Source organism: Mirounga leonina, unplaced genomic scaffold, assembly GCF_011800145.1.
Source record: "Mirounga leonina isolate KUSES-001 unplaced genomic scaffold, KU_Mleo_1.0 Mir_201, whole genome shotgun sequence".
Lineage (NCBI taxonomy): Eukaryota > Metazoa > Chordata > Mammalia > Carnivora > Phocidae > Mirounga > Mirounga leonina.
The window spans coordinates 24,058,364-24,069,024 of NW_023270504.1; the positions used below are offsets into that span (position 1 = coordinate 24,058,364).

At 37.4% G+C, this 10,661-nt stretch overlaps 2 protein-coding genes across 3 annotated transcripts in view; one reads left to right on the forward strand and one right to left on the reverse strand.

Annotated features, from left to right (window-relative positions):
- The window catches only part of LOC118025706 (C-type lectin domain family 4 member D-like), a 72,182-nt gene extending 71,471 nt beyond the window's left edge, over positions 1-711 (forward strand). For both annotated transcript variants that reach the window (XM_035028307.1, XM_035028305.1), the window contains 2 exons: positions 33-142; positions 447-711. In XM_035028307.1, the coding sequence (XP_034884198.1) occupies positions 33-142; positions 447-591 (255 nt within the window). In that variant the 3' untranslated portion in view covers positions 592-711. The remainder of the gene's footprint in view (positions 1-32; positions 143-446) is intronic.
- A 3,850-nt stretch (positions 712-4,561) lies between these two features.
- Positions 4,562-9,626, reverse strand: LOC118025491 (C-type lectin domain family 4 member E-like). The gene is made up of 6 exons (XM_035027890.1): positions 9,344-9,626; positions 8,434-8,526; positions 7,716-7,805; positions 6,851-7,002; positions 6,085-6,200; positions 4,562-4,896 (listed from the first exon to the last, which is right to left on the reverse strand). Exons 1-6 carry the CDS (start codon positions 9,378-9,380, stop codon positions 4,725-4,727), a joined length of 660 nt encoding a protein of 219 aa, XP_034883781.1. The 5' UTR covers positions 9,381-9,626; the 3' UTR covers positions 4,562-4,724.
- Positions 9,627-10,661: the final 1,035 nt, after the last annotated feature.

Genomic DNA, 10,661 nt, shown 5'->3' on the forward strand with positions numbered 1-10,661 from the left:
ATATACTTATAAAAATTTACATTTTTATGCAGAATTTTATTATTCAATTTTTGGATCAACGATTTTCCTATTTCTTGGGACTTAAGAACCATGAAGGCCGGTGGTCCTTGGTGGACAAAACACCATTTAACCCACATAATTTGTGAGTATGTTGACTGGGGTGAAAGAGCTTTATAGGCAAAGGTGAGAAGATAGCAAGCAGAATTCATTTGGGCTGGAATATACTGATGTAGAAATGCTTACTCAGAAAAGAACATTATGTGTTGAGTAATCTCTATACTAATATACTATGATACTTCTATTAGACAATGCAGCTCCAAATTTTTCACCAGAGGCATTTTCTCTGCATGTCCCCCAACCTACACACACACACACACACACACACACACGCACACACACAAATATAAATATATATTTATATATATATTTTTTTTCTTTCATTTCAGATTATGGCATAAGGGTGAACCGAACAATCAGGAAGAAAATTGTGTTGTCCTTGTTAATGTTCAAGGCAAATGGGCCTGGAATGATTTTCCTTGTAACTTTGAGACAAAAAGGATTTGTAAATTACCTGGAACAGCATTCAACTAGAAACCTCCAAAGGAGTCCTTGTATGGCGACAGAAAAGAAGAACTAATTAGACTAGGGAAGAATGTACCCACACCGTTGGGACAGAGAAAACCTGCTGAGAAAATAAAACATTTTCAGTTATGATGGCCTTATTTATTTTTGTTCTCTTCATTCAAGATAATGTGTTTTTGTGTGGTATGGTGGCAGGAATCATCTTTTCTGTGAGAATCCGTTTTCATTAACTTTCCTTTCTTGACAGTATATCAGAGTACTTCTTTTTCGGTTGGTATGCATCGATTACATACTGAACACAATGGCTCAAATGATGCAATCTCTTAGTCATTGTTTTCCTCTGCTCAGATTTTTAGCTCTTAAGATTCAAACGCAGGGTATTCCAACTGGTAGTGGTATGCCATTCTTTTAGCCCCAGTTATGACAAACCCTCTAAATGTTTGTGTTTTTTTCTTTTTTTAAGATTTATTTATTTATTTGAGAGAGAGAGAGAGAGAGAGAGAGGGAGGAGGGTCAGAGGGAGAGAGAGAATCTCAAGCAGATTCCCCACCAAGCCTGGAGCCTGACGTGGGGCCCAACATGGGGCTCAATCTCACAACCCTGAGATCATGACCTGAGCTGAAATCAAGAGTCAGATGCTCAACCGACTGAGCCACCCAGGCACTCCCTAATCTATTTCTTGCAGTCTGATTATTTTTTATTACCTCTATGGTGACCACCACAGACCACCTTTCTTACCTGGATTATTGCAGTAGCCTCTGACTGGTCTCCCTGTTTCTCCCCTCAGCCCCTTTCAATCTGTTCCCAACTCTCATGGCACTTCTCCTATTCTTCATAATTTCTTTAAGACAGCTGACAGTAATTTCATAAAAATAACTGCAAAATTTATTAGGACATTGTGGTAGTCCTAGAAGTTTGAAACACTTAAAAAATTTAAATTCTGGTTTTGTCTTTGAAAAAGTAAGATATATATGTGTTAAAAAGGCAAACAGGAAAAATATAAATGAAAGTATAAGTTAAATCTTCCACCCTGAACTCCAGTCCCTTGAATGCCTCTTCAGAAAAAATATGATTGTCGTTTCTTATATGTATTTCTGTATATGTTTAAATATGTGTTATATAAATGTATATACATATATAACCTACCTTTTTTTACACTAATAGAAACATTATCTACATTGTCTTAAACATCTTGCAATTTTTTCCCCCATGAATCTCAGGGGTTTTGTCTGTTTTTCATTATAAGTGTACTCTTTTATCCCCATCCCTTCTTTCCCCCTTTCCCTACCACCTCTCCTCTGGTAACCATCAGTTTGTTCTCTATAATTAAAAGTCTGTTTCTTGGTTTGTCTCTCTTTCTCTTTTTTTCCTTTGCTCATTTGTTTTGTTTCTTGTATTCCACATATGTGAAATCATGTGGTATTTGTCTTTCTCTGAGTGACTTACTTCATTTAGCATAATACACTCTAGCTTCATCCACTTGGGCAAATGGCAAGATTTCATCCTTTTTTATGGCTGAATAATATTCTGTTGTATATATAGCACATATTCTTTATCTATTCATCAATTGATGGACACTTGGGCTGCTTCCATAGTTAAGCTATTGTAGGTAATGCTGCAATAAACATCTGGGTGCATGTATCCCTTTGAATTAGTGTTTTTGTATTCTTTGGGTAAATACCCAGTAGTGTGATTACTGGATCGTATGGTAGTTCTATTTTTAACTTTTGAGGAACCTCCATATTGTTTTCCACAGTGGCTGCATCAGTTTGCATTCCCACCAACAGTGCAAGAGGATTCCTTCTTCACATCCTTGCCAACACTTGTTGTTTTTTGTGTTTTTGATTTTAGCCTTTCTGGCAGGTGTGAGGTGATATCTCCCTGTAGTTTTGATTTGTGTTTCCCTGATGATGAGTGATGTTGAGCATCTTTTCATGTGTCTATTGGCCATCTGGATGTCTTCTCTGGAGTAATGTCTGTTCATGTCTTCTGCCCATTTTTTAATTGGATTATTTGTTCTTTGGGGTAATCATCTTACATTTTTTACTTAAAAATATAGTTTGGGAAATGTTTTATACCTTGTTCCAAATAACTAAATAGTGTTTCATTATATCGGTATATCATAATCTGAAATAACCTTTAAGTGACAAAATATTTCCTTTATATAATAAAAATCAACAAAATAATGGCTGTGAAAGAAACCGTGAGAACAATCCCAGTTCAGATCAGAAAAGGAAGACAGTTCCAAGAGGATTTCTTTTCTTCTTGAAAATATGGGACTGATAAGATGTATTTGAATGCATTGAGATGTGATGTACAATTCTGCATAGTTAAGGGATGCATTATTAATCAGTACATAGAAAACTAGATAAATAAAAAATGCTGCCAATATTAGCTATACAAAAAGCAAAATGTGTTTAAGAATGTATATAATATAATATATAATCATGATACAGTACAAGATTCAGCTGTGAATAATATTTACATATTCATAATAACATACAAATAAAAACTTTTGATAATGAGCATGTATCATTTTCACCAAATGTATTAGAATGGTTTTTCTTTAAAATATTTAGGGCCCAAATGGTAATATTTACATCTTAACAGTGGTTTACTTTGGGAATACAGTCTTGGGACTACAGATGATTATACTCTTTTATTTTTTGGAACTTTCTGGCTTTTCTGATGCCTAAGTATTTTTGTAGGTCCTATTGTAAAATATATTTTAAGATAGTTTCAACCAGATGATCTACCCCTCAGAATTTTCCAGATAAATAACTTGGGTTCTGTTGATCTTTAACCACTAAACCCTGAGTGATTGTTTCTTTTCTTGCCAAACTTTGAAGATAAAGTTAATTGCATTACAAATTATAAATACATGGTGATAATGTATACTAATTTCATATATCTTTCAATATTAAAATAAAATTTAAAATATCAAATTATAGCCAACAACAGAGAAACAATGGTGAACAAAAGCATTTCCATATGTCTTTCATTGATGTTTATAATTTGAAAAAAGAGAATTAGAAAGTAGAAGATATATGTACTGGATTACTTTTTGGTTGAATGACTTTTGGTTTAAAGGCATATTGGTTTCAAAACCACATGTGATCCCTTATACCTAAGAGGAATAAACATTTGTAGGGAAAGATAATACATTATATTCACTTATTCAGTTGAATTTTCCCATTTCATGATTACACATTCATTCCAATATATGAATTTTGAGGGTCTCTTTATGGTGCTGTGTGCAAGAAACATGGTTATTAAAGGTGCTATGTTATTTAAATATTCTTGAATAACCTTATCAGTACTGAAAAAAATATCAGGCAAATAGTGGATAGGCTTGAGATAGGAAATTGTCAAGCTGAATGTTCTCCTAGAACAATTTGACTGTTGGACCCTAGCTGAACAATAGCCACAAACTCAGGTGAGATTCAGTTATTCAGTGGAAGAGAATAAAGAGGAAAGGGAGTTCTTGGGATGAACGGACTGAATAATAGTCTGTTTGGAGCTGAAGCTTAGCATGGCCTTTTCCTAGCGAGACACAGTCAAGGCCTTTACCCAGGAAGTCCACATGTCTTTGGAGCAGGAATAAGTTTCATGACTTGAGGGCGTTTCTTACTCTTGTACAGGAAAACATAGTGAGGATACCTGCTCGGGCAGGGGTAAAAATGGGTGGTAAGCAATCAAGAAGACAAGGCAGGCTTTTCAGGAGGCAGAAAGAAAAAGAATTGACCAAAGCCTGAATTCAGGGGATTGTTCAAAGTCACTTTGAAAATCCTCTTCTTGCTGGGCTCTGTACTTGCTCTATGTCCCTCTATTTTCACATCAGTATTCACAAATGAAGCAAATGTGCCCAAAGGAGCATAATTTTCTTTTCCTGGCATTAGTTCGAGAATTGCTTGGTAAGTTTTGAGAAATCCTGAGACCAATATGGAGAAACAAGCACATCAATCAGTATCACAAATTATAACATTTGAAATGACTTATTTTTATTGGTAGCGAAAGCAACAAAGTCCTCCCGAAGTCCCTATGGAGTCCTCATTAAATGCGGCACACAGTTCTCTCAGGTTGGAGTTGTGTTCATGCTCTTGTGTCTCCATATTTATGCATTTAAGTTGTGCTTTCTGCTCTTAGAGAATTTTTTTGTTGCTTGAGACATTTATTTCTGGCAGTTCACAAATCCGAAACATATTGAAGAAACAAGGCACATCATTCCAATTTTTCCTGGGATTTGAAGAGTCTCGGATGGTGGCACAGTCCTCCACTGTCACTATATTATTGGGCTCCCCGACATCCCAGAAGCTGAAAGAGAATAATGCAGGAGATTTAAAATCCCAGCTAGAAGAAGTCAAGTCATCTACTATGCTAGGCAAATGATATTTGTGTTGTATAACTTCACAACAGTTTTGTTAGTTAGGCATTATAATCTCCATTTTATTTTATTATTTTATTGATTTTTTTAAAGATTTTATTGATTTGGCAGAGAGAGAGGAAGCGCACAAGCAGGGGGAGAGGCAGAGGGAGAGGGAGAAGCAGACTCCCTGCTGAGCAGGGAGCCCCACTTGGAGCCTGATCCCAGGACCCCGAGATCACAACTCGAGCTGAAGGCAGACACTTAACTGAGCCACCCAGGCGCCCCTATAATCTCCATTTTATTGATAAGGAAAAGGAATCCCAGAAAAGCTAAACCATTTGTCTAAGTCATAGAGTTTATGAGGAGTGAAGCTGAACTGGATATTCCTGACATTCTATTCTGTCATGCTCCCTCATGGTTGTCCACCCATAAGGAGTAGCTATTGATATTCGGTGGGTCTATTTCCTTTGCACTCATATCTCATCTTAAGTTTGGTTCCTTATATTCCACACTGAGTTTGTACTCACTTAGGTACATACCTCAGTGGTGGTACAGTGCTGTAGTGAAGCAACTTTCTAAAGTCTCAGCGCATCTGGCCTGTACTCTTAGAACTGACATTAACCTTCCTGACCTTTAGTTTCCTTAAATGCTAAGTGAAGATTAATAATATCAATGTATCTCAGAAAGGTGTAATTTAGGTAAAATGAAATAATGAATGAGATAAAAACTTTGAAAACTCCGAAGTGCTGTGCTCTAATGATGTAAGGTCATTATTAAGGAGAAAAGAGACACTCCATAAATCTGCTTTTCAAATCACTATTTTTGTCTCATTTACTAGTTTGGGGCATAAGACTCTGAATTTCACTCTGTCTCTGCAGCATTTCCAATGAATTAGTCTTTAATTCTAACCCTCTCCTTCTTTTCATCTGTTATTTCCCCTTTAATCAAATAGTCTCAGAAGTGGGAGCACTAGATCCTCATGCTTCCTTCGTCTATCTTCTTGCATGTCGTTATCACCAAAGTTTGACCTGAAGATATCTCATGGAACAGAAGGAGGTTCTGAGAACTCCATGCAACAATGGTCTAACTCTGGGATTTGAGACAGTGTTAAAATTCTCCTGCAAGAAGGAAATTACCTCAGAGTTTCTGACAAAGGTGTTCCATCTACCCATTGCCACTGACCCTCATTCACCTGGTCTGTCAGTCCAATAAAGAACTCTCTCCTTTTAGGTTTCGCAAAGTAAAGGAATTCCTATGGAAGCAACACGATAAAAAAAAAAAAGGAGATCAATTATTCCAATTTTGAACAAATGTTGACGGTAATTGTTATTAAAAGATAAAGTAGGACATTTACTACAGATAATAGATAAGTGGCTCTGAAAGTGTAAGATCATGGAGGATTATCTCCTCATTTTTTTTTATTGTGGTAAAAATATACCTACTGTAGAATCAAATCTTTAACAGACAAGGAGGTTCTCAATAACTCATTCAAAGTTTATCTACTGTTATTTGTAGCAAAATCTACTGTATATATCCAGCATGAAACATTATTCATCACAGCTTAAAGATAGTGGACGCATCTTTGACATATCTGACATAATCATGTGATATGCTCATCAATCTAATAGCCATTCTAAAATGAACTCCCAGCCCTTCCCCCTGCCCCTGCCCTGTCTTCCTAATAAAGAAACTGAACATGAAAATTCCCTTTTTTTAAGACTCTTCTAGTGATGAAAATAGAGTAAGTATCGACTTACAAAAATAGTAGGAACAGTATGCGTTTCAATACATTCATTTAACAAATAGTAACTGTGGTCCAAACACTGTATACACGTATGGAGAAAGGGATAGATCCTGTGAAGAAGGTCACATTGACACCAGAGGAGGCTGCACTCCAACTACCTGCTCCTCCTGCGTGTTGATAACAACCAGATGGGCTCCCATGTTGGAGCAGTTTTTTAAACTTGATGCCCAGGACATGGTGTTAGTAGAAAAGAAGTAGCAGCTAGATTGAAAATGTACCCAGTCCGATGGACAGCAATTTTTGACTGAACCTAGGAGGAGAGAAGTTTCCATGAGTGTCCTAGCCCAGAGGAGCATCATGTAGCATTTTGCTAAGACTTGGAACAAGACTATATATAGAAGAGCGTAGGGAGTATATTTCTGAAATATTTCCAAATTCCCTATTCTATATATTTTTTTCTCCTTCACCTCATTTGGAAGCAAGTGAAGAATGGAGAGAAAATGCATTCCTGGAGATAATACCTTCCACTTCTAGATTTTCTGTTAAGACATATCTCAAATTTATTCTAAAAGTTTTCTATAATGTCCCCAAGATTTCCTGTCTCAATGCTAATTGCATTTTCAAAGTTCTAAAACTGTCTTCTTACCAATTCCTCAGCATTCTCATATAGTACAGGCAAGATTTTACATTTCGTTTTTGAAAAACAGAACATCATCCAACTACTTTACTTGTCCCCAAATCAATCTAGAAGCCAAAAAAAAAAAAAAAAGTGTTGATATAAGGGCTTCTGGGTGGCTCAGTTGTTTAAGCATCTGCCTCTGGCTCAGGTCATGATCCCAGGGTCCTGGGATGGAGCCCCGCATCAGGCTCTCTACTCAGCGGGAAGTCTGCTTCTCCCTCTGCTCCTCCCTGACGTTCATGCTTGCACTCTCTGTCTCTCTCTCTCTGAAATAAATGAATAAAATCTTTAAAAAAAACTGTTGATGTATAAATGTTAATGTTCAAATTTGAGGACTATTATACCCGATCCATCATTGGAGCAGGAGAAGTCCATGAACGCCTCATGTAGCTGGAACTTATTCTCATCACAGAGTTGAAAGACACGATATGTCACTGTAAAGAAAGGGGCAGAGTTAATATTCATTACTCTTGATAAAAAATAAATCTTATCATTTTTGTATTTATAACAAAAGTACCAATAATCATCATGGTTTCTTTTTCTTTTCTTTTCTTTCTTTCTTTTTTTTCTATTTGTCCTTCTACACAGAGAGGCACCAAGATTTACTTATTCAAAGAAAGAAGAGGGAATTCACATTTCATGGTTTTCCTGATTTATGAAGATGAATGTACTTTATTTCAGGTCCAAAGGCTCAGAGAAAACAAATGCGTTTTCACTTTCTCTTATGCCAACCCTCCCTACCTTTCTTCCAAAAAGTGATTTTTCATGCCTCTGGCTAGGATCCCATGGAGAAGTTTACCCTATTGATAGGAGTATAAAGGGGAGGGCTCAAGGCCACCAAGGAGATGAAAAGTGTCTATCATTAGAAATGTGTCAGAGGTCGCTGAAATTTGTTAACTGTTCTGTACTAGTTGGGGTTCTAGTTGAGCAATAACCTGGAGATAAATAGGGAAGAAAGTGGAACAGAAATACCCTTTTGGGGGGAAGACAACCCACAGGCAACAAGAAAGATTTTACTCCTAATATTCACCAGGGAGATTAAACTTGACCTTTCGAACTCACCAACACATCTGGTGATAAAACAGGCGCTGAGCAGTAGCATGGAGACCCCAGCAACAGTCCATAAGAGCACTTGGGAAGACAAGCATCTTTTCTCTGTAGAAAGAAATACGCAAACATGGTCAATCTTCCCCTAGCAAGATACAAAAGAAATTCTTATTCAACCACTTATTTCCTTCCCACTTGCACTGTTCTATATAGAGCAATTTTCAAACTTCAGCACGCATCAGAATCATTTGGATGGTGTGTTGAAACACAGATAATGGCGCCTCACCTCTAGAGTTAACAACTCATTAGACCCGGTACTGAGCCAGCAAGTTCCCAGAAGCTGCTGAAGCTGTTGGTCTGGAAACCATCTTTCAGAACCACTAGAATAAGCCATTGCTAATCTTAAGATTCATGAACTGAGACAGATGGGCAATATTTCCTTCCTAAGTCTCCCAGGTTTTTCCCCTTCTTTTCCTATCTTTGTCTTCCCCTCTCTCCCTCTTGCCCCCTCTATTTTTCTTGTCTCTCTCCTGCTCTCCTCTTTTCGGTGTTTCATTTCCCAAACCCTCTGTAAATCAATTCAGATAAAACGTTGGCCAAGCTCTAGTAGCTCTTCTCCCCCTCCCTCCTGATACACATTTTACAGACAGGAAAGTGGGTTCCAGAGAAGTGAGGTGATTTGCCCAACACGACACAGGGAAAGGGTGGGCAGAGCAGTCTGATTCACCTCCCTGGAATCCAGCCCAGTGATCCTCAGTACAACATATGGTCCCTAACCACTGCCTCAGCTTCCTCTCTTGTGTACTGTCTCTGTCTCCCTTCTTTTGTTCTAGTGGAGACTTTTCTATTGTCCTGTCCCTCAAAATATTTATCATGTCTCCCAAAAGAAAGATCTATGAAAGAAAGCGAGAATTGTAAATGTTACCTGTGCCTTGTGATGTAGATGGTTGGGATGAATTCATTCTCTCCCTCTCTCTCTTTCTCCCTCTTTCCCTCTCTCTCTCCTCTTGTCAGTTTCTGAGTCCAGGAGTATTTTGTTGGTAAGATTCAAGGAAAATGAATCTTTTTCTGTTTTTTTAGGAAGTGCAACCCTAAGACATCATAATATTAATGTGTCTTGTGGCTCTGTGTTTCAGTCAGGGTTTCCTTTCTTGCATAAGGAGGACAAGGGATTTTACCGGGTGACAAGTTGACAAGTCTGTCTCCTCACTTCCCAAAACAACTAAATGGGGGAAATGGTGAAGTGGTTAAATATCAACAGAAATGGGCTGAGCGTGCAGACACATCAGGGGCTGAAAAATACTGGTGGAAAAATTTTGGTGGATAAAATTTCTCTGCTTTCTTCCAGGCCTCACTCATCCTTCAGTCTGCCCTTGACATTTGTGGGGCCCTCCTCTGCACTTCTAATTTCACTTTCAGTCCTTGCCACCACACATTTGTTAACTGGTAAGGGGACAGACTCCAAATCTTCACACTTGGCGCAGAGCTGGGCATATAGTATATGCATTACAACTTAGCCATGTGAATTCCTTTTCCTATTTTATGTTTTTTTCTTCCTCCTTTGCTTGCTTCTCTTGAACCTTCTGGATTTCTCTCGTGTTGTGCATGTTGCATTGTGGGTTTGTATCTCTTCTATCAAAGTGTTCAACACTAAGCAATCTCACAGGTCTGCCCCAGTTGAACCGCCTCACATGGTATGACTACTTTGAAATTCAGCTCCATTCCTCATGTCAAAACAGCTTCTGGAGCCTTCGAGACTCAGCAAGTAGTTTCATTCTATTCTTCTAAATTATTTAGGGATTTTTGTTTTATATTAGGGCCTATTTTAGGAGAAGTAAATTTGAATGTCAGAAGAAGCAATTTCAGTTAGACATGAAAATATCATGTTTCTCTGGAAGGTTAGTTAGATGTAGTAGTGTTCCACTCCCTTCCTTAAAAATACTTAAGAACAAGATCAAACTGGTCTCTACTGATTAAAATTCACAAGTGACAGGAGGCATTAGTTATATATATATATGACCTGGTAATCCCCACACCAATGACTCACGGACTTCATATCTTAGAAAATATCCTTGTTTTCAATGGGACTTTTTATTGTTTCAATGTATTGCTCAATTTCCTCTGCATCCTCTATTTTATAGTTATATAGATTTATTAAACAAAATTTTAAAATTCTACATGTATATATCATAAAATATTTGCATCTCTAACATGGATCTTATCAGCATTAGTTTTTGACCAGT

Bases quoted from the DNA above. Each gene is read 5' to 3' on its own strand.
- LOC118025491 (XM_035027890.1), bottom strand. From the start codon at position 9,380: ATGAATTCATCCCAACCATCTACATCACAAGGCACAG. The intron at 7,003-7,715 runs GTATAATAGTCC...CTCTCCTCCTAG, and splicing joins CTGCTCCAATGATGGATCGG to GTTCAGTCAAAAATTGCTGT. The intron at 4,897-6,084 runs GTAATTTCCTTC...ATTCTCTTTCAG, and splicing joins CCTTTGTCAGAAACTCTGAG to CTTCTGGGATGTCGGGGAGC.